We start from the raw sequence: 27,236 nt of genomic DNA, 5'->3' as shown, positions 1-27,236 counted from the left end.
TGTCACATAGCATACATCTGGGCCCAAGGTGATTACAGCTGCAGAAGAGAAGGAATATTTTGCTAGGTTGGATTGAGTGATCGCAAACCAAAAATCCGAGACATGAGTGAAATTACAGGTTATAGTCTTCTCAAACATAACTATTACTGATATGTAACAAAACCTATTCCTAATAGAACAGCACGCACACACACATGATATGCAGATAGTGTCATACGGGGCTTCAACAATACCAGCTGTAATACTTAGACATATCAGACTAGGAGTGAAAAGACTTGCTGTGGCATTAACCAGCCCACTTCACAGCTGTGGAAAGTGCATGTAAGCCACTTTGAGGTACAGGTAAAGGAATACATTGACCCATTTCAACCACTGTATATAGATCTATAATAGATAAATTATACCTCAGAATGTGTAAATGAACATAGTCAATCAGTGTAGCTAGGTAACAGCAAAGAATCTGGATCAACATATTGTGTATGGATAGCACATTAAAAGCCACAAAAGCAAACAATTCTTACTTGCTTGAAGTCTAGTAATATATTCTTCCACTTTTTTATTACGTTTTGTATTTGTGTATTCTTTACGAGCAACAAAACCCCTGTAAGCTGAAAAGAGATGTCAAAAATTAAATAATCCATTAGCTACACAAAAGGTTGTAAGAATAAAAAAAGTCTGGAAGGAATTACAGACCTCCATTAAAATATTCATAAATATTTTGCAGGCTTTATCCTTCCAAAAAAATGGCAAACAAGCACAAGCAGTAAATCTACATAAAAACTATGTTTTCTGGTGAGTAAAGTTATTATGAATGAAATTTATACAAAACACGAGAAAATCAGAATGTAAAATAAGATGATGTTTGAAATGTATTAAAAATTCATGTCTCCATCAACAGTGTAATTGGTCTTATTATCTAGGACGGTTAAGACATTTTATTTTCATTATTATATTATACAACCTTGTCACACCACGCCAGAATATTATTAATAACAGTATCATCTGTGCAATCACGTTGTTCCATTGTTAAAATTGCCTTTTCAATGTAAAATTGATAAACCTAACTTCAGTAAAAAGATTGTCATAACCTGGTTAAAAGAAATTTTTCTTCATAAGAACAGGTATCACCAAGTGTAAGATATTTTGTCAAATGTAACAGCAGGAAAACAGCAAAATCCACATCTAGCATGCACATCCATCTATCAACTGTACACAGGCACTAGCTTTAAGCAAAATGGTAAATGTTTTAAAGCTATTACCTGACTGTATTTTAATAGCACTTTGTTCCCTTTGTTCCTTTATCTTTTTGTATCTCCTTGAACCCAGCCACCCTCTGACATAGGCTTGAATCAAAATAATCATGTCAACTGTCTCCTTCCGCATCAAATTTAGCTGCTCCACATGATAGTATTTGAGGAATACCTTAAAAAGAGTAAGCAAAAGTTTTAGTTACCCTCCCAGGCCCTGCATTCACTCAATCCATTTAACATCAACAAGAGTTACAAGTTGGTTTCAAATGATGAGCAGACTCTTTAGCTGTAGTGTCTAAAGGATCATTCTTGTTAAAGATAGCATTTTGATTGGTTGGGGTATTAGTTTACCTTAGTCTCCCCTTCAACATCTTTTGTCAGTGCCTGCTTATTCATGCTTGCATGGGAAGATGTTTTAAAGTCCCAGTGCAAAACTTCAGTCTGTAACTATAAATCTGTTTTCAAAACTATGAGGCTGACAGTTTTGCTAACCTCACAAATTTGATGTATGTTACATAAATATGATCCAAATCTGGAACCTTCAACCTCTCCGCTTTCCAATTAAATCTAAGGCATTGTTTATTTACTAAATTGCTTTTATGAAGCATGAAGCTCATATAAACCCTGAAAAACTAGTCCAGCACGAGGGATACAAGCACATTCCTGGTGCATATTAGGATGAAATAAAATGTGTAGAAAGACCTTGTGCAATTAAGACAATAATTATGCTTATTTTGCAGAATTCCCCCAATCTTTGATCACTCGTTGGTACAGATACAGGTTAACCCTAATTAAAGTAACCCTAATGTAAGCTATAGATCTCACATCTCAAGATACACTTCCTTTGGCTGCATGTTGTCCATTAGCCTCACTAAGACAGCAGAGGGAAATAAAGTTTGAGGAGGAGGTAACCTCATGGCTTCTGTCCCACCTATCCAGGACGATGTCTCTTAGAAGAAGAATAATTGTTTCTTCTACACTGAGGTGATTTCAAATAGTTTAGAATCCATCTCTCTCTCTATCCATATCCTTCCTGGGCACTTCTGTTACATTAGCAAATAGAGAGACTTGGTGCAGTACTTGTCTGATGCTTCTTTTCTCTGGCAGACCTCCTGAGATCTGTCAGTTGGGGGTGGGTGGGTGTCCCTCTCTGGCAGATTGGGAAGACTAGTGAGCTAGAACCAAAAGCAAGAGTATGGAAACAGACATGTGTTTCTCTTTAATAAAGTCTTCCCCCTACTTCACATATATGGGATCATCCTGCTATCTCTTCCCCCAGTGGTCAGCAAAGTCTGCCACAGAGGCCTCTGGCTGGAAAGGCAAAACCTTTTCCTCTCCCTTTATGAGTCTGATTGCTCCAGGGACGAAGTATAACTTCTTTTCCTTAAGAAAGCTTGGACTAAGCTCACTGGGATCCTTACTACCACATTTTTTGAAAGAAAATGCAAGCAGTGTTGTTGTCACATACTGCTTTGCACTGTGGCCTCACTAAAGCTGATCAGAATTTTAACACTTTACAGGGTGAGGATTTCAGCCAGGTATGAGGGAACAGTACCCAGCGAAGGGTGTTTTTTTAAACCAATAGGGACCAAGAGCTACCCCAATGAAATGGATGAGAAAACAAATTTCTTAGTAAGTTAACAATGACATACTGCAATAATGCAGATACAGTATATTAAAAAATTACCTTAGTTTTTCCAAGAACCCAGTTGTCAAGGCGGGCTTTTTCCAAGATGGCAGCACAGGTTTCCGGGCTGACTGGAGGATCATCATTTGTTTTGTAACAGATGAGGTAATACCTAAAGACAAATATATGATTCTTTATTCCATTAATAGCGAGCAATAGATGCAAATACATTTAAACCATTCATTTAAATAATAAAAACAGTTGCATGAAAGAAAACATAGCACTGAAAAAAACAAAACAGCATATGAAGGAAATTGCTGTGATTTATATGCAGTACTGAGAAACTCAATCAAAAGTGGATGAGTGACATATTGCACACCCTGGAGGGTTGTTTACTTCTATATCAACACCAAAATGCTTTTAAAAAGTGTGCAACCCAAGTAGAGTTGTGCACCAGTTCTTTGGCTCTCTGCATTCTGTGAAAGTGACTGCAGTGGCAAAATGAAAATATTTTTAAAGCTTTTCTGCCTAAATTAGCTTATTTCATATCTAGAAATGTCATGAAAATTTCATTTCTTATCTCATGTGCTAGACCATCTATCTTTGAGATAGTTAATATGATGTAAGATGCACCCCAGCTCTTGTTACCTCCTTGGATTCAGCTTTGCCGGTCCTTTTGGAACATATATGTGCTATTATGACATATCATATGTAAGCATTTAATCTGGTAAACTCATTAGTCAGGATTAATTCTGACTAGGAGAAGAGGTCAGGATGCTCACACATAAAAATTACCTGTAATGTACCAGCTCACCTGCTGGGTAGGAAAGTTCTTGCATGTTCCAGGACCTTCCAAAATGCTCCATAACAAAATGAACCATACCTATCTTGTTTTTTTTAATTCAGGAAAATTACATGAATTATGTGTGCTTCCTGACAGTACATTCTGCTTTTTTCTTGTTATTCAGCCTTTATACACAAAGCTTGGATTGTACCAGGTTTAAATAATGGTAACAATTTCCTCATGGAATAATAAAAAAAGAGACAATGTTGATTCCTGCATTATCACCAATTCCTACAGCTCCTTTTTTTTTCTTTTTACTACACAATGAATTGGCTTATTTTTATTCTAACAAAATAATTTTGCCATTATTCCAGGTCTACCTGTAACTCTCAACTATTAAAAAAAAAAGATAAGGAGATAGATACTTAATAAAAATCCGTTTTTGTTTGAGGGCCATATCCTCAGTGCTGAAGATCTGCACAGCCTCACTGCAATCGGGGGCACGCTCTCTAGAGAGCTACCCCATTATGTTCACTGCTTTCCTCTCTTTTACCTGAACAGTATAATTTTTTATAAAAAGCAGTGACCAAAAGCCACAGCACATCTTGGTGCAGTGATAACTACCTTTTCCCATGCTGCAGTCTTCCAAAACATAATAGTCCCAGGATTATTCTTTCCGGAAACTGCTATAAAAATATCACTTTGTCCTTCCTCTCTCTCCTCGTGCATCTGCAGCACTTGCTGCTAGCTCTCTATTTCTAGTGCACTATTACTTTTAAGTGCTTCTGTCTGAATGGGTGTTGTTTGCTTCTTCCCAGTTTTGATCTCCATTCCATAAATCTCAGTTCTGATTGAGACAAATACTCAGGGTCTTTATTTGTAAGAGAGAAGTACAGAATAAGTGCTCAGGATTAATTTTTTGGGGCAGAGGAAGAGATAGTTAAAGGAATTATAAAATCATAGTGAGTTCATTACTCTTCTTCTTAACAAGTGACTAATACTTAGAAATTATATTTTAAACAAAATTATGCACTTAATGAAGTTCTCAGCACTAGATTAGCAATACCAAATTATCACCCACCCTGCACAAGCAGATGCTGCACAGTATTGAATGTCAGGACCTAGAGAAACTGTGGTGCTCCTTGGATGCTATTGCTCCAAATTCTCAGCTTTAATTTGAAGCATTACATTTCTAAACCTCAAGTCTCTGAAGAAAACTTGCAGATTATAAGCAAGACAATTTTTACCCAAATGCGCAGGGAGCCTTAAACAATCACCCTGAGATGCATCATCTTCCCCTACCAATCCAAAACAGGTCACTAATCTTGTGCCTGAACTACTCTTTGTCAGCCAGTCTGTAATCTTCTTTGTCACGGGAAATGTCTTTGTATTTTTTCTTTAAAGACCATACCAAAGACACTGCTGATGCTTAGCAAACACTGGGCAGCAATGATAGGAGAGAAAAAGGCTTCTTTACATCAATGTTACCGTTTTATGAAGTTAGCGAAGAGTATACGGTGTGAATAACCCTGTCTTCGAATTCTTGCTGTCTCCAGAATTCCCGTGTAACGCAGCTGAACCAACACTTTTTCTTTATCAAACTTGTTTGCCTGCCGGTCGTTGTTTGGCTTGATGCACCTGACAAAATGAGGCTGGCCGACGACCATTTTGGATAACAAATCCATCAGAGAATACTGCAAGAAAGTAACACGATATCTGCCACCAGGATATTTATAAAACTTTTATATAGGTCCATGTGTAGCTGAAATTTTATTTCATATGATCAGAACCATGTCCAAACCTATTTACATTTCAGTAAGCTGTTACTTTAATGGTAGATGAAGTAAATGACCCAACAACAATTCTAGATTTGATAAGATCTGTAAGTTACTAGTGTATACTACTTGAGAGAAACACTGATTCCAAATGGATGTACCAAATTCTACCCAAAACATTCTCACAAACTGCCATAATGTCTAACATATGATATAAACTCTCCTTACACTTACTTGCTTCTCTTGGAACCTTGTTAGGTAATTACAGCCCACTTTTTCTTTTTCCTGTTGTCACCTATTTGAAGATCCTTACTCACCCAGAGACTAAATCATCCGTCTACAAATGGAAAGTGGAAGAGCAGCAAGCCAGTAATTGCCATCCCTTCATTAGACTGGAGGACACTAAGGCCACCCCCGAAGAGGGGCTGCTTAAACTGCTCTGATCTAGCATGTCTTGTTCATTGTATAGGCTGATGGTGATACTATAGCTGCCCTGCTAAGAGGAAACTTTCGAAGAGGACAAAACTAGAAGTACACAAAATCACAATTCCAGAGTTGCATTTTTCCCACCTCACCAGGGTACCGGGCTAGGAGAGGGGATGCACTCTGTAGCTCCCCATGCCAATTGAGGTGAATCTGGCTGTAAACAACCTTGACTGGTGTTTTGTAAAATTGCTTCATGAGAGGATCTTATTAAAACACAAACGAAGAGGCTCATTCCTCAAGATTCAACCTGACTCAACAGAAAGAGGCAGCCAGGAGGTAATGCAGTTCAGCAGTAGGTTGGATACATGAAACTAGTGTAGGATGTCAAGAGCCATATGTTTCTTATTAAAATGTGCAATTCCATTCTGGACAGATGCTGCACCATGCAGCAAAGTGCTTAATTATCTTCATCACTAGTGTGCCAATCGAACACAAACAAGTAGGACATGCTAATGGATAATTTTTTTTTTCACTCAGTCTGAGGTGGCAGATGCTTTTCGCAATCACCCATAGATTTCTGCGTGTGAGTAAACCAGTGGGGCTGAAGCTGAATCTTCATTTAAGAGCATTAGCTAGCATGGTCTGAGCAGGGATTTCCACTACAGAAAATAGTAACAGAAAAGTGTAAATATAATTAACTCATTTGCAGCCTCTGATGCTAGATTTGCTGGTAATGCACTGAATCGCAGACATTAGGTTGAATGAGATTCAATAAATTTTTCCATCTAAACTTTAAAACACCATGCAGCTTTGGACCACCATGATATCTAGGCTGAAATTATCCTTTGCAGTCCACAAAGCTGTGCATTTGAATCTACTAAACAGAGATCTTGCTCCTTACTGTTCTCTGTCATAGATGTAAATGAACTCTTACGGGTCATGAACATCACCTCAGCCATCTTTATGTTTTTGCTGGGAGAGATGACTAAATAAGAGTTGGAAATTCAGAGCTGAGCGCAAGTGAACCAACTCTGTGCACCACTTTGGAGGAAAGAATGGTCTTCACAGCTATTTTCTATTGCAGGACCAGCAACACAGCCAGTGCTTGGGAAGGTCAAGAGCACTGCTGAAGGAGCCACAAGGATGGACTCACAACAGCCTCCAAGCAGTGACCTTCAAGATCTTTCTCTGGAGCTCCTGCTTCAAATTAACCTTGCGTTCTTGCTCCTTAAACTCTTAAAGAAATGCTATACCACTAATGTCCAACCTCCCTTTATCTCCCTTGGTGGAAAAAAAAAGCAAGTGAAAGATTAATCTCGATCATCATACATCATCATGACAGAAATGTGGCTGTGTAATCAAGTACAATTAAAGATGAAACATCACAATCTCTTCTAGATATTTTTACTGCACAGACCGCTGCAACATATATGCAGTTCACAAGCTCTAAATGGACCACTGTTGACTAAGTCAACAGGTGCATTTCAAAAGGTGAAAGAATAAACATTTATTCTACTCTAGAAAAATTTATTAAAAGATCTGATATCTTACTCTAAAATAAGAAGCGACTGTCTGTGTTTTCATGCTGGTTGTCTCTCTTGGATGATGTCCGGTATCCCCTGCTTCATTCTGTAAAGGTGAAGAAAGAAAATGACATCTTTTATCTCTGTCGAGTCTGTAGTGCCCTTTCCAATGCCACAACAAAGCACCCCTCAGAGAACATAATTAATTAAAAAAAAAGTATTCAATATTCTAAACAGAAAAAGTTACAGCATGATTACTAGCACAAATCAGTTACACGAGTAACGTTACATTACTTTGCTACACAATACACAAACATTCACACACAGAGGACACAATTTGATAATGGAAAATCTAAATAACTGCCACAAATAACCTGACAATGTCTGAGGTCCTGTCTGTTGTTTCATCATCACTGTTATTTTGGTAGTTCTCTAAGAAATTTGACTATACTCCACAGCAATATTTTAATTTCTCTTTTTACTAAAATACAGCTAGGAAGTAACATTTTTTTTCCCCCTGAAGTTGTTATATATCTACAGCCAGAAAGAAGGGAAAAGTTAGGTTTTTACCTCACGGAAGGAATATGAATTGCACAACACAAAGATATCCAGCTAAACAGAAAAGAAAATAGGAGAGGGAGAAAAACCAAGGAAGGGGTTACTTGCTTACTTTTAGTACCAATAACAGTATTGCCTTTCTAGTTTAAATTAGGGTTCAATGCAGAATCACAAAATCAGTTTTCTTACCTTTGTATGACTGATTGATTTCTGGGGGGTCCACATTTGGTAACTGATTGTAGTTTTGCTTTTAGTGTGTGCCAGGTTACCTATGGGAAGATGAAAGAAAGCAACCTACCAAAATGCTTACATCTCATCTAAACTAAAAACTATGCTGAACCACCTTATTCATGCCCCCAGTGTAACCATATGATTATAAAGGTCGTTGACTTTTTCGGAATATGTCCTCATTTCCCCTTTTACCCTTGGGATGGAACAAGCTCTGAAGAAGTTGCATGAAGATGGAACATGGGCTGAATTTTCCTCCTTCAGCACTTATGTCACCTACTAGAGCAAAAAAATAAACAGACTGCTGCAGATGGTAAGAAAGATACATCTTAGAGCATGCATGTGGTTTTACCCTAAGGATGTTATCGTACTATTCTAGTTCTAAGGCTACATATATATTAGTTAAAAAAAAAAAAGTGCTAGCACCTCTTTATGGCCCTGAGGGAAAGTGACATGGCATGATTCAAGTCTATACAGCTAAACTCTATACTTCACTACTCTTTTAACTTCCTGGTAAAAATAAGGTTGTATCTTTGCACAGAGCTTGTTGGAAACCATTGCCGGCCTGTGCTTTCTCTTGAAGTGTGCCTGGGTATTTCTGGGAGACTGTTAGCTGACATGGTCCAAAACTGTCCCAGGGAGGCATGCTAACAATTAATCAGAATGGGCAGTCCTGTGGGAGTGTTTCAGCTACTGTTCACTGGCCCTGCTTGGTTTACTTGCATAGACATAGTCGTAATACCTTTATTATGATGACTTGAAGGACTAGATGCATTGGAGTGGTTTACCCAGACACTGGTCTTCTAAAGGAGTAATGAAAATTCTGCTGAGCTTTCCGTCATGTCACTCTATGTTGATAAAACCCAACCATTGCTGCATGCTGCCATTGCTTCTGCTAATAACATAACACCTCTGGAATCTCACTCTCCACTGGGAGGGCCTGTAATCTCTCTGTGCTCAGCTACTATCAGTAAGAGGTGGATAAGAGTTGGATAAGCAGCTGCAAATATACGGCATGCCGAGCTAATGCGTCATGTATTATGTGATGGTATCAAGTGCTAAACCTCCCTTGAGCTTAGCTGAATATCACAGGGTGGGAAGGAAATAGAGGTTTACTCACATCTAACTTTAGGTATCTGAAAGTGCGGTGTCTACAGGATCCCCACTGTATTCAGTGGAGAGAGGCACCTTCAGAGGAGATTTATCCCGTCCTAAGAGAAACACCTGAGATATAAGCAAGATGGGTTGGACTCTGGGTAAAACTCTACATTTCCACTGATTTTAGATTAATAACTTAGATCAGAAATCTAACTTTTAGTTGGCTATAGCTGGATGGTTTGGGTCAGTTCAAAAGGCCACACATAGTGTTTCACAATATTTAACAAGAAGACTAAAACAACCTTCAGAGTTATCTTGCAAAACATTATATAAGACTTGGGATCAGTTCTTCGGACCATTTGCGCCCCTGACTTTGGCTCTACAGAAATTATAGTTTAGTATCTTAGCAGATATCAACAAGTCAAAAAGTTCAGGCAAGGACACTGAGCTCAGTGTTTTCCCAGGAACACTGACTTAAAATAGACCTCCAAGACCAAATTTTGCATTCCACCAGCAAAGCTCCCTTTGTGAAGAATAGGAGCCTTGCCAAAACCTCAGTTTCTGTAAGCTACGATAACATTTTAGAGAAATTTCCATTAGACTCTTCCAATTTAGCTTTTCTGTTCTACTACAAGCACATCTCCCATGTAGTTGTACAAGGAAGGAATGTTGTAAAGTACTTACTGTATGGCATCAATGCCATGACACAGGGAGTAATACAACACAATAGCAAACTGATTGTAAGGAGACTTACCCATCATCCTAAAATGGCAGGTAGGACACTATGCAAGGACCTGGTTCAACTAAGGTGCAACTTAGGAGTAATTTCTGTAGACCCAGTCATATTTCTCCACCCCAACTTACGAAGGAGGGAGGGCTCACTACTAGAATCCCATCAGTTATCTATTGTAAAGGACTAAAAGACTGGGGAAATAGAGGAGTGTCTCCTCACTCTTTGCAGCAGATGTTAGGAGCCCCAACCTTGGTTTTCTACTACTTTAGAGAAAAATTGCACTGAGACAAAACAGGCAATTTATATATGCCCTGTCCAAAAAAGGCCAGTGACTTACCTGATCCTTTCTGTTCAGTCCTCAACTCAAGAGATGCACTCCACTCCCTGTCTTGCTCCCCTACCCTGAAGAGAGGACCCTGACAGAAGCCTCTACCACTTCCTTGGCACTTGACCAGACCAATCCCTCCCCTGCAGCTTGAGATGGCTGGGGCTCCATTCTGTATAGATTCTAGGGTTGGAAAGTTAAGCCACAAAGTGTATAATGTCATCAACAAATGGTCATATGAAACCTAGCAGTGGTCATCACAAAGGCTAGAGAAGAATAAGAAGATTACCACAACAGCAATACCTGTTTTTGTAAGAGGATGGGTTACCAACTGTCGCGTCAGATTGTTTTCAGATGATCGCAGTAGCAGCACGATGTCAGCTGGCAGAGTATCTCTATTTTTGGCTAGGAATCCGCTTGCATTATACAGAACCTGTTCAAAAAATACATTTATGCATCTTCTGGGCTTTTGAAAAATAATTGTAAATTTAAGCACTCTGGCATGTGGCTTTTAAGATACCAAGATACACAAATAGTTTTTCAGCCATCAGGCTTGCTCTTGCTTATAGTCTTTCTTTTGATCACTGATAGTTCTTACTTTTCAATACTGAGAACCACTGTGATGCAGATCACTAAAAGCAAGTCCATCATTCCAAAGTAGCTTAAGACATTTATTTTCCCTAATGCAGATATATTAATATTAGTTTTAGCCAGTGTGGATTTATCACTAGGACAAGTGTATTGTAGTCCTCCTTTACACCAGTACATGTGTAAATGCACAATTAACAATGCATTTGATTTCAACCATATTACACAGGATTACCCATATGACTGTACAATCTTTCTGTCTCATTCATATCGTGCTGTACTGGACTGAGGACTTACCACTCTTCCTAGAGATCTCTGTATTAATTTTAGAGGAAGTTTGCAAAATCACAAACTGCACACTGGCAATTGAAATCTCTCCAAAAATTCCAGGAATGGTACCTAACTCAAAATGTACCTCCAGTGTTCTATCTCAATGATGCTGTAAAGGACCCACAAGAAAACCTGGCCTGTGAAGAAGGGTAGAAGATACTGGCATATTTAATTTCGGAAAAAACCTCACAAAACAGCCCAGTAACAGTCTTAAATCACAAAAAAAGGCTTGTAAAGGAAGAGGAAATAAATTGTTCTCCAGTTCCACAGTAAATAGAACTAGGAGTAATGAACTTACATCACATCAATGGAGATATAAGTTAGTGAGTAGGAGAAACTTCCTAATGAAAAAGCTTGCTGAATAGTGGAAAGGGCTGATGGGGCATTGGTGGAATCCCCATCCTCAAGAATGATTCAGGGAGAGCTGGCTCTTCGCTCCTCAGCAGTGAGATATGCTATGCTGGTGAAGTGTAATTCAGCTGGAGATGAGGTTCAGAGGAGCTACTTTTGTCGCTGGCTGTCTTACACAAGGGGCAAGTTATCTTCCATCAGCTGATGGGCAGTATGTTGCCTCTTTCCAGGCCAGCTGCTCCAGCACTGCACAGACCCAACATAGTTTCCTATGCGAGATAGCAATGCCCACTGCATACCCTTTAAAAGAGCTCAAAAGGAGGTGGGAGCTCCTGCTTTCACAAGGCAAGGTTCAGGTGACCAGTGGCATCTTGCTGCAGTGCGTCAGCAACTCCTCCCAAGTTTGAAAGGCATGTGCAGCAAGTCACCTTGTACAGGAGAGCAAGATGCTGCTCATCAAATGAAGCAGAAAGCAGGGCCTGCACTGTCCATCTGGCTGATGACAAAGTACAGAACTAAGTAAGGCTGATGGGGTGTAGGAGGTAGTAGAAAGAATGGAGCTGGATCCTGATTTGAAGCAGTGGGAACAAGCATGGTACAGGACTTTGAGGAACTAAGGGGAAGAGTACTGAGTTGCATTACATAATGGTTATGTTTTGGTTCTTCTATAATACAGTCAGTTCATTTACCTGGTGACATTTAAGAAAAATACACTCCTGGTATTGCTTTTTTTTTATGGGGGAAAATAACTTTTCAATTTACTTTTGATGTGTAAGGCACTGCCAACATTTCCATGTCAGGCCTGAATAGATGAAGGTTGAGAACCAACCCAGCTGACCTCTTCTATTTTCTTCCAGCCCTACCATTCCACAATCCCCAACTAATATCATTAGGTCTCTTACCTTTCCTGCATAATGATAAATCCCAAAGGTTAGATCTACTCTTTTTGGTCTCCAAAAATATTTTGACTTCAAATTATCTTCAAATTTTTCTGAAAGGAAACACATAGCTTATCTTACTGGAGTTACTGTACAATAATTGTCTTCTGAAGCTGTATCCTTCTAAGGATATTGCCTGACTTCTCAGACAACACAGAGGCACAAAACAGACTCTGATGTTTTTAAGGACAAAGATACCGTGTAAAAAAAGGCACTAGGTAGAGAATATGGGAGGTCTTGGATCAGTTACTTACTTTGTACCCATTTTTTTCTGTGTGACCTCAGAAAATCACTTGCCTTTCTAAGGTTTTGATCTTCATATATGAAACAGTGTAGTAATCCTTCCTAAGAATTCCTTGGGGAATTGTGAGGCAACATTTACCAATTGATTGAGGGCCTCTGTACTGTAGACTAAAAGGTATGAGGATAGAAAGACAAAAAGCTCATATAATTGCTTTAGCATGGGCATCATTACTGGATGTTATTACGTTTTGTGATTGGGTGTTGGTTAAAACTTTCATCTGATACTTTGCACATTCAAAAATGAGTAAAACAAGGATTTATGTGCACAGAAACCCCACCAAAATAACTAAATCAACTGTAACTGCAACAATTCAGCAGTACTGAAATATTCAGGATCTGAATTACAACATATTTAGGTGTTTTAATTTTAATTTCTGAATAGAAAAAAACAGGAAGCATAATTTGCTGAAAAGCACTGAGGCCGGTTTGCAGCCATTACCCTTAAAAAGTACAAAAATTCTTGTTCAGATACGGCTCATCAAAAATCTCAGAGCTGAACATAACTCAACTTTGAAAACAGTGTTCTTGGCATATGAACCTAGAGTTTTAACTCAGTTTGATCTTTATCTTTCAAACCCTGCAGCTAAAAATTCCTGAAGGCAGGAGAATTTAAAACCTGGATCAGCAGTTTAGATTCATTTGTACTCTTGATGTTTCTCTATCAGCTTCGAAGACACATCCATCCCTACATGCATGCCTCCCTCAAACATACTGTGACACTGGAATGTGGGCTCACTAAAAACATAACTAGCATATAGCCTAAACTGGACACGCCAAACAGAAATCTAACAGGGAGACGTCCTGCAAAACTGAAATAAACCGTATACTTACCTACAAGTGTCTGATCTGTTGCTTGTGGGAATCGACTTTCCTCATCCAGCAGGGACAATAAACCCATTGGTTTCTGCAGGAACATATCTAAGAGGGGCCTGTTGTCCTCATATTCTATAACTCTTGCATCAACACCTTCATATAGGTATTCATTCTGTAACAATCCACAGAAGGCATGTTTCGTCTATGTATACAGAACCACAAACTGCCAATTGTAGCAAATTAAAACTACATTGAAAAAGTATGCCCTGGGGCTAAAGACATCAAGGTTTTGCAGGAACAAATGTCAGTTGGGATCTATCACACTGTCAGGCTATAGATTTTAATTTGCCTTTGGGTATGTAAGTGCTTCCTATGGCATATTTGGTAAAGTAAGATGCTTTCCAGGAATATGCAAGAATTAAAGAAACAGAGTTGAAGAAGGTGAAGTATAGTGCTTGCAGATGGAGACCTCAGTGTCTATTTACTTCCCTGGTCTGCAATGTTTCTTAATCATTTAGAGTACATTTACATTCCCAATTCATTACTCAGATCTATGTGATGTACGGTGGCCGAGATTTACAAAAGTGACTACATATTACAGAGGCCTTACTTGTTTGATCGCCTTCCTCAAACACCTGGAAAAGTTCTTATGTGGAGAAGAATGGTGCATGCATTTTCTAATAATGAAAGAATGCTGTACATATTTTCTAAAAATTAAATAAATTTTCTTAGGTTGGCCTTTACAACATTTTCACTCCTTTTAAGGAACTAGGGAGAGGTATTCAGCAAGATTAAAAAACAATAGAAAAGCTGGTGGGTTTTTTTGTGTTTTTTTTTTCTCCTGAAGACTGCAAATATCTTTGGATTCCTACCAGACTGAGAAAAACCTGATAACAAATGCTGTGTCCACAGTGTGTTGCGATGGTTTTATCTTCAAAATAATTTAAATTATAGCTGAAGAATATGAGAATGACTTTCCTCAATCCTTCAGCAAGGCAGAGGACAGCTGTAGGTTTCCCAAGAGAAGGATGCTCTAGGGACTGCCACCCCTCCATCATTTTTGCCTGCATTACGTAATGCAATAGCAGTTATCCACTGCACAGTGCTCCCATATATACCAGGGCTGCCTTCAGTCCTGTGCAGGCTATACTATGAAACTCATAATTAAGCCTTTTGATCTACTTTAAAAATCATCCCTCTTCCAAAGGATAGGACTTTATAAAAGTGTTGTATTAATGTATGGTGTTAACATCACAGTTGCGCTAGCCTGAATTCATTGTGAGAATAGTGTCATAAACATGAATGACGGCTAATATTAATGAGTTCAAAGACCTCTAACCCTGAAAGACCTCTCCTTATGTATGATTCACTTGAGTCTGAATGAGTGAAGAAGGCAATATATTGAGCGTTTCGAAAAGGAGTTAACTGCCCTATACAACAGAAAAGCGCGTTATTAGACTTCATACCTTTTAACCTCTAAGCCAGAGAGAAACAGCAAAATGAATAAAATCAATAACACTGTCCTGGAAATACAGGCCCAAATAAATAAATCTGCTGATCCATTTTGAAAGAGAACACAGAATATATACCTAAACCCTTCCAGTACCCAGATTGATCTAATTTCCCAGGACACTCTTCACTCTAAGGGTAGGTTATGGCTCAGTTTATATGCCCGTACAAGGGTGCAAGCAGTAAGAATCTCTCCTACAGGCCCAGGAGGGCTCCTCATTTCAGACACATTAACTTCATTCATATCTCCCCTGGAGCAGTGGACAGGTGGAGTTCTGCTTTTTATTTTAATCAATGACCTGAGTAGCAGGACAAGACAGGAGAGTAATAAATGTATATCACTGATATAGGCAAGAAGTTAATTATATACCTGTAGGAGCTAGTGGCAGGAAGGCGATGAGTCCGTGTTATCTCCCAAAGATAACACCGGAGTAGGGGCAGCTTAACCGAGGGCTACGGCTGTACCGACACACAGATGTTACGTTCATGAAACCAGCTGTTACTGCTTAGGATTATCAAGAGTACACTTATCAAGGGGGAAAAGGGAAGAGATTGCTCAGGATGGATCTATCAGAGAAGAGTGTTTCTCTGACACTCAGACATCCTCAAACAAGCTCTCACAGACAACCTATCTAACAATTAACTTTTTCCAACTTCAAATGTTTGTGAGAGAGACTGTTTTAGAGAGCTGATAAAAGAGTTCTCCTTGAAACTGAAAGGAGGTCTGTAATAGCTGTACTACTACACTGTACCAGCAACACCTCCTCCCCTCCCTGCCCGGCCAGCGTGCGGGGCCTGACCTCCCAGCCTGCAGCATATGTGACCATTCGGTCTTTTGTGTCTGCACCTCGACAACTGAATGAGCGTCAGCGCTGACGGTTTTGGTAATGCTGCCGTCTGCCCAGTAGGGTATGGAAGGAGTTCACTCCATCACTTCCCATGGGCTCCTGGAGGACGGCTGATAACCAAGTCTTCCAGGCACCGGTGTGACAGATGGCTCAGAAATAAGATACTACATTACATTTTCTTATGCAATGCTGGTCTTCAACCGTATTATTAGGATACAAGCAGCAAGGATAAAAGCCTTAATGATGCACATCATAAAACCGTAATGAAATAGATCTTATTTGAATTAATAAGCTGAATCAGCTACAGGATTCTGTAATCCCCCATGATGTTTTATGACAAGAAAGCTCCTTAAAATAGCAGCTGCTCATTGAAATTCTAAAGCATAATCCACTGGAAAGTATTCCTATGGATGGGATGTCAAAAGGAATGACCGACTTACACTAATACTTGGTCTCCTATCTCATCTCAGAATTGCATGGTATCTTTTCTGTGATCAAAACTAGGTGATATTAGCTTGTGCAACCTGGTTTCACTTAATAACAAAAGAATTATTAAATGCATTAGGAAATTGCCTTCATGTTTAATAAAAGTAATGGCATTTTGCTGAGAACATGGTATGATGACGCTTTGGTTTAAAAGGGAATAGCGGAGACTTATTCAGAATGAACCTTTTCCAGCTTAAAGTAGAAGATTAAATTGTCATATGAATGTAAAATAAACATTGCATATATTTAATGCAAAAAATAGTATCCTTCCAACTGACAGTAAACTTGCCACTTCCCAAAATGTTTTAGGTATTTGACATTACACCTTTTACTTTTTACGGAAGACTCATGAATGAGAAGGAAATGGGAAGGTTGTCTTGCTGGACAATGTTACCTGCAGATCATGGAGCTGACAGAATTAACTTACATCAGTACCTTACATGTAAGGGAAACATCTTGAAGGGCAGGACGGAAGGTGCAAAAGTTGTGCTTTGCTTAATATTAACCTAAAAAAACCTTGTGCCAGCATTCATTCCTCTTAACTATAGACACATACAAGAAGTGACTAAGTTGAGAGCCCACATTTCCTCCCCAGTCAGTGGAGACAGAGATGTATCTATTTGTCTCCACTGACTACCGGGAATCTAAACTATCTTTATCTTAAACTATACTCCCCACTTCAGCCTTTCTGTTAAATTAGGGAAAGGGGATTGCACTCAGGCCTAAAAGCCTTTATTCTTAAATGCAAACATTAAGTCCACAATAAAGAATAAATTCCCTTAATTTTGACTTGAGTTCTCCACGTTGGCATGCAGACACTCTGCTCTAGAAGACACCCTGCTCTAGCAGACACCCTGAGCCTCGGGTGGTGATAGTACCGCTGTTCTTTCCTACTATTCCTATCGCTTCTGAGGCCATATTTTTGTAGGCCACAGTTCTGAGGAAAGCAAAACTGTGAACACTTTTCATATTCAGATACAGAAAAGAAACCACTGACAATACTAAAAACATGTCACCTGCCACGCTGAAAGTACAATTCAGCCTTATGAGTTCATTTACTATTTGGATTCATTGCTCAAGTTGCCAAATGCAACTAGTTATATAATCACTACTTATTAGGTTGACATGGGTTAATTGAGAACTAGATAATAATCAACTGATTTAGGCCTTGACTTCCTGCTAGATATGTCAAATTTCATCTAATTGCACGTGGTATGGAATTGAACAGGGCAAAATAGGGAAAGAAATGAAGAAATAATGTACCTATAAGTTTTACTTCTCTTGAGGGAAGTGTGGAAGGAATTGAATTCTGTCGTCTTCCTCGGGTAGATCTACAGGGTGCAATGCAGTGTCGTGTTAGAGATTTCTGAAATAGCACAGAGCAATCCGACATGTCTGTCTGGCATTGCACAGGGCTGTGGAGAGATACTGGCCTAGGTCCCCAGCAACAGGATAGCTCCATCAGAATCACAGTCAGCTTGGGCTAACGAGAAGTCAACGTAAAGGTCTCGGTGACTGCTGGCATCAGCCTTCTCCTAAACATAACTCCTGTCTTTTAGTATTAAAGAGACAAACCCTTACACGTGTGTAGTCAGGCAGGCACATCAGCGAAGGGCAGGGGTCATCCTATTGTTTGGCTTTTACGTAAGTGATACTTTGTATCATTAACAAGAACAATTTCAGTCATATGATTTTGAAAATATTTCCTTTTTTTCCATGTATAGAAAATTTAGCAATTATATTTTATATTTTCCTGCAAATAGCTTTCTCTCATTTGTCTGCAGGGAGGGCCTGTATTTACAATTAAAGTACATTACTGGTGTTAACACAGGAGAGTCCTTACAGTGAACAGAAAAGACTCTGAAGCCACCTGCTTTCTCAAAAACTGTTCTTGTGATGTAAAACTGGAACAACCACGTTATAAATAAGTGAAAAGTGATGTCTTATAAAGGCTATGAATCATACTGCAAATCATCCCGTGCCATTGGGTTGTAATGCAGAATAATACATTTGTCATTTCCTGGCTCTGAAAGGGGGGGGATTTACACCCACACTTGCATGAACTTAATCTATATAGCTCATTCTGCACTGCCGTAGTAATATCTTTGGAGACTGCTACAAGATACTATAATGAAGTTTGATATAATCTAGTGTAGTGGTGTCATGTAAATTGAAGTAGACATCTCACTCGGTTGGTATTACAGGCAGGATGTGGACACTTGTAATAGGAATATTAGGACTGGTATAAATGAAATATGAATGGAAATGTGCGTATAAGCACCAGAAGAGAGTCTTAGAAGAATGACCTGTGATTTGAATGAAGAACATTTGTTCAGAGCAATAAAGTTGAGGAAAGTGTTGTTTACATCAAGACCAGAAGGCCTTCACTCACATAAAAACACAGTGCAGACAGCTAGCGAGTGGAACACCCTCTAAATCTGACAACAGGAGGATGACTGCAAGGTTACAGCACATCACATATGCCTTTCCTTTTCCTACAAGCCCACTAAGGAAACAGACTGTAGGCATAAAGATGTATATATTCCAAACAAGCAAAACCAGATAATGACCTTGCCTAAAGATTACGGAGGCTGAAGTAAATAAGGTTCTGAGGCAAAGAACTGCCCCGTAACAACTGATGATTGCTAAAGGGTGTAGAAGATCTGTCCAAAAACTCAGCAAGAAGAACCTAAGAGACATGATGAAGACTTGCTAGCTGGTGTCCCTTATTCTGTGCGGTGCTCACAAATGATCCTGGCCAGACCACTTGAACACACACATCCTGGTGTTTTCTACGTGGGTGTGAGTCCATGAAATCTATGAGAGAATGAGTGGGAGTGGGTAAAATTGGCATACTTAGAGATTCTGTAAATAAAGATCACCTTCCCCTTCCATAATGTCTGTAATTGTCATGCTAATTTCCTACAGGGAGAAATGGGTAAACTGTATGTTGTCAAAATCAGAAGTTCATTTTTTCTCTCATCTGCTCATTAGCAAAATAACCACCCTGACCTCTCTGGAGCAGGGCACGTGCAGGAGAGCAAACTGTTCCTATTAGATGGTGACACTACAAACCTCTGCATTAATATAGGTCTGGCCAAAATGTTCTGTATTAGGATATTTAGAAACAAGTAAAGGCAGATTACACTGAACAGGACCCAAGTCTAATTAAAAAAGAAGGAATATTAAGACAATATTTTGGTGTACAGGGATAGGGTTGGGAAAGCCAAGGCAGATCCATCAGCAGCAAAAAGGCAACTAGGGAAAATGTGGGCCTGCTGCTGAATGGGCATGGATGACACAGAAAAGGCTGAGATACTCAAGGCCTTCTTTGCCTTCGTCTTGACTGATAATCCCAGGTCCCCGAGACCAGAGGGAAAGTCTGGAGCAAGGAAGACTTACCCTCGGTGGGGGAGGATCAAGTTAGGGAACATTTGAGCAAAGTGGACATACGCAAGTCCACGGGACCTGGTCAGTGCCTGGATTTGACAGGAATAAATAACGATGCTGCAGTCTGCGCTATTTCCATCTTCCAGCTGTTAGAAACAGCAGTAGCCAAGTGCTCTTTTTGTGTGAATTTATGCACTTTGGAAAGGAGACTCCTAAGTAATTATAGTAGTTCAGGCTAATTTCTCTCTGACTTTTAGATGGTATTAAAGACAAGGAAATACTTGTGACTGAGAATCTCCCACATAAATCTATAAAAAAAACTACAAGGTCTAAGACTGCAAGACAGCATTTCCTGAATAATTGGAAACTGGATAAAGCATTGATGTATATAAAAAAAATTTCCATTTTACACATAGATGTATACACCTCTAGACTGACACATGCACGTACACACCTGCATACATAGACACATTCCAAACTTGTATCTGTCTCATCCTTAAAACAAGCAGTGATTAACATGGATAAAATACTCTTTTTCTACTAATAATTAAAATTAGTATTCAGGAGGATTTTCATCTATGTATCATAAAACCCAATAATTTAAATAAAACAGAGAAAGTATTATTTCACCTAAAATTTGAATGTTGACTCTTCAGCTCATACAGAATTCTGCAGTATTTCTATTTTCAGCAAGATTAATTTTTTTTTTCCTGGACATGTTATTTCTTCAAATAACAATATTGAATAATGATTCGAAGATGGCTAATTTAATTCTCATGGAATTATTTACAAAGTTGAAATGATCTTTTTTGAGGTTTTTCACTCTCCTCTTCAATTTCATAAACTTTTATAATTACAACTCTATTCCTTTTCTCTGTTTTACATCAAATTATTTAGATTAAATCCATCATTATTTAGCTTAGATGACCTAGTTCCTGAATAAGAACAAAATAATTGTGAGATTTTCACTTTTTAATAATGGAATTTCAGTGTTCATTAAGCTTATTAGTAAGTTATTATGAACACTGCATTTTAAAAATTATGTTACCACCCATTTATTTTTTTACTGTAGAACCATACATTACATCACTCACGTTATTCCTCAAGAAAACAACATTGCATTTGCATCAAACGGATTATCACTGTGTTATGTTGCTTAGATACTGTAAATTTCAAGTTTAATGCATTTTATATAGGCATTTTACTTACAAATAGCAAGCACTGCTTCACAGAATACATACTCAGAAAACATTTGTTATAGTCTGCAATTTACAACCTATTATGGAGAAGGAACAATGTAGTTTCTTGAGACAAGGTTTTATATGTTCAGCAATATTAAAGCTTTATCAAAATACTCAACGCATACCTGTTCCCAGGCAAAGACATGTTGATTGAAGTAGAACTGAATTTGTTCGTTGGCAATGTTGATACAGAGTTGTTCAAAAGAATTTTTTTTGAAATTCTCAAAGCCAAAGATATCAAGAATTCCAATGTTCAAGCCATCATCGTTTCCACTGCAAAGATTAAATAAACTTTCTATTGTTGTATCTTTATTTTACACTGACTAGCTTCATTACTGTTTCACAAAAGGAAATAATGGGCCAAATCTATATGCCAGTTAAACAGGATATTTTTTGCAATCTCTTACAATAACAATCAATTTTTGTTTGAAATACAATAAATGCACATCAATTCAAAGATGACTGTATTTGCACACCAGATACACTGAATCACATAATGAGCGAGTCAATTGATGAGGATTTACAATTTTATTTTTAAACTAATATTTGCTAGTTATTATTATTAGTAAAAAGCTGACTACAGTACAGAAACAACATGCAGTTCTTTTTGTTTCTTTTGTAATAAAACAGGCTTTACTCACCAGCACCTTGAAATTAAAGATTGCTGTCATTAAATACTATTTCTTCATATTATTTATTCACAACAATTAAAACTGCTTATTTTAACATGAAAGTCAAAAGAATTAATAGCTAGACCTTTTATGCATCTAAATAACTACTTTAAGTACTGGAGTGTGGTATGAATTTAAATTACCAGTTAAGTTCCTTAAGAGGAGTACTACTAGTAGAAACTTCAGTTTGAAATTTTAGCTAAGGCATTCTGAGAGATATGTGGTCATTTCTGCAACTGGAAAAAACCTCTAATATTTGTATTTATTTGCTGAAACAAAATATTAATGGACACAAAATATTAAAGTTGACAATAGTGTCTTTTCCTAGCTAAATTAAAAAAATAAATCATTCTATCTATAAAACCCTTTTGAGGGGCTATCTGTAACCAATGTTTGTTTTTTTTTTTTTATAAAAAGTTTAGGAAATTGGATATGAAGAAGCAGCCTCAAGATACTCATGAATAGCGCTTGAACCTCTTTGTGAAGTCCATCTCAAAATGGAAGCGTTTCATTGTGGAGGAATCAAAGGTATTTGTTGATTTCGACCTGAATTTGGTGACTATTTTATCTGTCTGGAAATCACATCTTTCATGAATAGTCTGCTGAAATTTGTCTGCCCCATTCCTTCTCAGAGCTAATTACATACAAATAGCAAATACAAATTATTTTACTACCACAAAACCAAAGCAGACTTCTGGGTTTTTTTGTGTATAGTGAACATTTCAGGTCGAACTTTCTCCCTCCTCACGAGCATAATAAGCACTCAATTTGAAAAGGGATCTGTAACAGGCACGTGAGAGAGGCACACAGGCTAGCAGTGCTGTGCCATGTACCATGAATTTTATCATATCACTTACTGTTTATTGCTGCCCTGCTGTAACCAAATATTTGAAAGTTTAGACAAATTTTAGGATTGCAGCCTTGACTTCCCTCTGATGTTTCAAAAAAAAAAAATCCAGAAAATCCAGATTTGCAAACCAAAGCTATTATTATTGATATTCCTCTTCAAGTAGTTATAAGTTTGCCCCTTTTCACTGCTATTATCAGCCATAGAAGGCTCTGACCTATAGGATCTACAATGCAAGCCACATAATTTCTTCTCTGATTAATTTGCAAAACATGTTATATCCTCATTCCCAATATCTTTCTTGTCTCTCTGTTTAAAATGTCACCTTGTAAGGGTAGGGTGGACATTAACCTCAGTAAATGTGTTTGGAAACTGCTCTCACACATACATGAAACTACACTCATAACAATGGCGACAAAAGCAACAGCATCAGTGCAAACGAGCAGAATTTGACGTATGTAATCAACAGTTGATAGTCAAAAGTTGACCCTGAAAAAGTCTAAAGGAAAAAGTAGTTAGTATGTAATTTACAAAGGGTTAAATGAGTAAAGGTCAAACAGGAAAAGATCAGACGCCTGTGCTATCCATATCTACTGTATTTTCACTGCATACTATAAATAGGATAAAACCTTCTTTTTTTAACATGGTGGTGTCATAAACAAAAAGGTAGCAGAGAACAAGTAGATGAGAACACTAAATGCTCTAGTATAGACAATATTATTCCCAAAGTAAATCTTTCTTTATCCTGGAAAAGCTTCTTTTACCTTAAATGTTTGTCAGGTTTGAGTAAAGTGTTGATGCGATTGACTATCCAGCTAAAGAGGCGCCCATACAGTGCTTTGGCCATGGCATCTCTCACATCGGTGGCTTTCTCCACAGTGTTGGGACGAATAATTGTTTCTCCTCGAGTCACTACACAGTGAGAGGTGAGGGCCTCTTGCAGTTCATCTGCTTGAATACACAGCAAAGATGCACCTAGGAAGGAAGGTCACAGGCATAGTTCAGAGGCAGATTTTAGAAGGAAAAATATGCATTTTTGCAATCAAAGCTGCAAGGGCAACGTATTATGAATAAGGGCCAAATCACAGTCTCGAACTATGACTAATGAGGGTGTTCATGCCAAACAACTGTCAGTATCTAATTTAGTCACAATCTTCCTAGCTTCCACTGCACTCAATGAGTAAGTGATTCAAAGCAGAGGTCTTCAGGTTCTAAATTGCTTTATCAAGGAGGTTATTTCTCCAAACTGTCTACAGAGAAACGCTAGGGAATCTAGGTGACTATGTCAGGAGTATTTAAGTTGTGAGGTATGAATATCCCTCTCAGCTATAATCCATCCATATATGCCACTGCTGTCCTCCTTTTGCTCCAAAAAAGGGGTGCTTCTTTCCCAGTTCCACAATATTTTTCTATCCATGGCAGGAAAACATGTAAGAAGATAGTGTGAAGACTTCATTGTCTCCCCACCTGTAATACTGAGAAAGAGTAGCAACTTTCTTGAGAATCTTTGCCCCTTTCCCTCCTCTGCCTCCTGGCAGCCTATAATGTAAGGTATCCCTTCCAAAGAATTAGTGGGCCATATTTCAGGCACATGTGGGGAACAAGTAATGAGTATCTGAGAAAGAAACTGGGGAAAAACTATTCAACATGTTAATGAGGTTCTCCATCAAGTGTTCAAATAATCTTGGAAAAATTCCAAAGATTTTCTTTTCAGGCATCTGCAGTATTAGTCATGTTTTCCGAATGCCAGTGAACTGGTTAGTCAAATAAGGTGCATAACATGGAAAATTTTTTCTTTTTTGCATTTGAATCCAGGTGGGCTTAGAATTAATCTATCTTCAGCATTTAATTATTCTTGCAAAATTTCCATGTGAGTACAGTTTTCATTGATAACTCTCTTGCAATGAAAGAAATTCTCTATCAAAACACTAAAGGAAAACAATCTTAAATCAAGAAAAAACACTCACAATTCTCAAGGGCTACTGGATTGGAAATGTTGCTCTTGTCAATCATATGTTCAGATACCACTGCAGAAAATTCAATGTTACCCACATTTAAAATGGCAGCCAGGACACTGTACACACTTCCAAGTTCCTGAAAAGTATATTAAAAAAGATGTCATACTTAATAGTCAGATAGATTTGTCACTTTGGTTTGTGCAATGGGCACGTGTGTGTGTTATTTCCTGTTGTCTGCCACATGCCCACTACTTTTAGGAATACTGTTCTCAGCAGTTATTCCTTGTTCTGTACTCAGCATAGTCTTTCAAGTGTAAGACACCCAAAAAGGGCAAGACAAACTATAGCCTAATCTCTCTTCCATACTTGTCGACAGGACAGGATTGACATGGAGTAGGGGAAGCACAAAACAGTGGTGAACATAATCCTCTTACACAGAAAGAATTCAGAGGTTATTTATATCCACCCTTCACTGTATCTGCAGGCAGAACCGTGTCTAAAAATGTAATACCTAAATCAACAAAAATATAAAACAATCTGCATCTATGTTTCTTGGATCACGGAAACAAAGGTAATAATAGGTCTGCAACAGCTCTCAATGACATCATCAGAAAAAGTTTCCCTGGGAGAAGAGTGAGACCTCACATCTCTGATTTGGCAAAGCACTTTACCCTTCAAAATGTCAGTTAGGAACTGTGTACTCACCAAAGCACTTTAGTATGAACTTTACTTAAGCATATTTAAATTTCAAATGATTTAGTAGGTTCTGAAGAGGGATTCTGCCTTGAAAAAGGCTAATATTAGTCTGGACAGTGAAATCATATACACAGTAAATTATTTTATGACAGTAAACATTTTACAGTAAATTTTATTTTATGACAAATAAAATAATATTTGCAATTAATGAAATAATGCTTTTGTTGCAGGTTTGACTTAGATTTGAACTGTGAATTTTCATCTGAACCGTGAACGTTTATCAGTATACTTGATCATCTCTGAGTATTTTCTACTCAGAAATGCTGAGATATTGCTGTAAAGCAGACTAGGTTTTAAGCTAGGAATCTGTGATACGATATATTCTGCAGCACACAGTAATAGTATATTTTATAAACAGCAGTTTTATAAGTTTTATAGTAGTTTTATAAGAAGCAGTTTTGTAAATTTGACTGGTATTTTATAATGATGGACTTTTCATAATTGCACAGCATTTTATCCCTAATATTCAATAGTTTGCTGGTACCATGCCAGGCATCATTTACCGAGATAAAGTCCTTAACTGCTGTAGAATACTTGATCTTGTTTTCAACACTTTCAGAAGTTAATCTAGCAGTTAATAAATTAATTATTCCAGTGACAGCAAGACAAACTAGATAAGCTCACTCTAAAAAATTATGCTTCGGATAATTGGCACACAGTTTACCTAGGTTTTAAGCAATCATTTTCATTTTAAGCTTAGGCACACAGATGAAATGCAAAGAAATGGATAGCTTAACTTCTGCCATTATGCTGTACAGTATGTATAGTTGCTGACATTTTTGTGCCCTTTTCCAGTGGGTTTGAAATCTGGCTTGATCTGTCTCATACAGCATGATTATTGTTCACCTCAGGCAGTCCTTTCCTATTAATTTTGCCATGCAGCCTGAAAAAAACCAGTGTGATTTTAAGACAGGGAGTACTGACAGTAGTTACTATTAAAGCCTGCCGGTCAGTTAAAAACAAATTTCAAAGAAATAAAGCCTTGTTTAAGTCTCAGTTTTAACTGGAATGGAGGAGATATTCTGCCCAAGGTTTTCTGCTAATAAAATATGGAACATGCTTATATAGAACCTCCTCTGTGCACTGGGATGAATGTCAAAGCTTAAGGCTGCATCACTAAAAAGTGAACTTAGAAAAGGAACTCATTGTCTTACAGTATCTTTTTCTCACTGAAAATAAATTGTCTCTGTACATGTATTCTATATCAGAACCTCAGTGGGGGAAGAGGACTTCTCTGTTCCTTCACTCTTGCAAACACAGCCTCAGAGAGGCTAGTTCACCCTGTGAAGAATGTAAGACAGGCTAACATGGACAGGGCTCGCATGGAACCACAGTTAGATTGCCTATGGTACTCAACCTGCTTCTGAAACTGTGGGGGTTCTACAGGTAGATAATTCCTCACAGATTCAGCTCACGGTGGCTTGCTGAGTTAATCAAGTGAAGATCCACGCTAGAACTGCACTATGCGGCCAGTGACCTAGTTCTAACTGGATCTTCCACATGTAAGGAAGGTCATCTCTTTTGGATGATCAGGATTATTGTTTCTATCCATCCAAGTGAACAAAAGAACCAGGAACAAAAGCAGACTTGCTGCTTTTCATGGACTTATCAAGGTCTCTGAAGCTGTCACAAAACTGCCATCAGTGCTGAACTGTGCATATCCTTCCATGTTGCTTCTGGAAAGGTGAAAGTGCAGGTGTGAAAGGATGTGATAGTACAGGTGTGACATTACTAAGTGCAGTTGTGAATAAGCACGTAGAGGAGAAAGAGACTGCGAACTCCACTGCTACTACGACTTCATGCAAAATGAGTATGGAGGAACAGAACAGGTGAATAAATTTGTTCTGCTAGCTATTCAAATATTTACATCAAGGGAAGCC

General features: G+C 38.2%; 1 protein-coding gene across 1 annotated transcript in view; it reads right to left on the bottom strand.

The window, feature by feature from the left end:
- The window catches only part of MYO3A (myosin IIIA), a 120,386-nt gene that overhangs the window by 22,683 nt on the left and 70,467 nt on the right, over positions 1–27,236 (bottom strand). The window contains exons 17-29 of the mRNA XM_075143942.1: positions 24,610–24,736; positions 23,407–23,617; positions 21,250–21,397; positions 13,669–13,822; positions 12,499–12,587; positions 10,631–10,760; positions 8,133–8,212; positions 7,956–7,997; positions 7,414–7,491; positions 5,150–5,355; positions 2,938–3,049; positions 1,260–1,422; positions 522–608 (exon numbers count right to left, since the gene is read on the bottom strand). Of these exons, the coding sequence (XP_075000043.1) occupies positions 522–608; positions 1,260–1,422; positions 2,938–3,049; positions 5,150–5,355; positions 7,414–7,491; positions 7,956–7,997; positions 8,133–8,212; positions 10,631–10,760; positions 12,499–12,587; positions 13,669–13,822; positions 21,250–21,397; positions 23,407–23,617; positions 24,610–24,736 (1,627 nt within the window). The remainder of the gene's footprint in view (positions 1–521; positions 609–1,259; positions 1,423–2,937; positions 3,050–5,149; positions 5,356–7,413; positions 7,492–7,955; positions 7,998–8,132; positions 8,213–10,630; positions 10,761–12,498; positions 12,588–13,668; positions 13,823–21,249; positions 21,398–23,406; positions 23,618–24,609; positions 24,737–27,236) is intronic.

The sequence above is a fragment of the Calonectris borealis genome, chromosome 2, assembly GCF_964195595.1.
Source record: "Calonectris borealis chromosome 2, bCalBor7.hap1.2, whole genome shotgun sequence".
Classification (NCBI taxonomy): Eukaryota; Metazoa; Chordata; class Aves; order Procellariiformes; family Procellariidae; genus Calonectris; species Calonectris borealis.
Note: the sequence above shows the minus strand (reverse complement) of the source record. Positions and strands in the feature narration are given on the sequence as shown.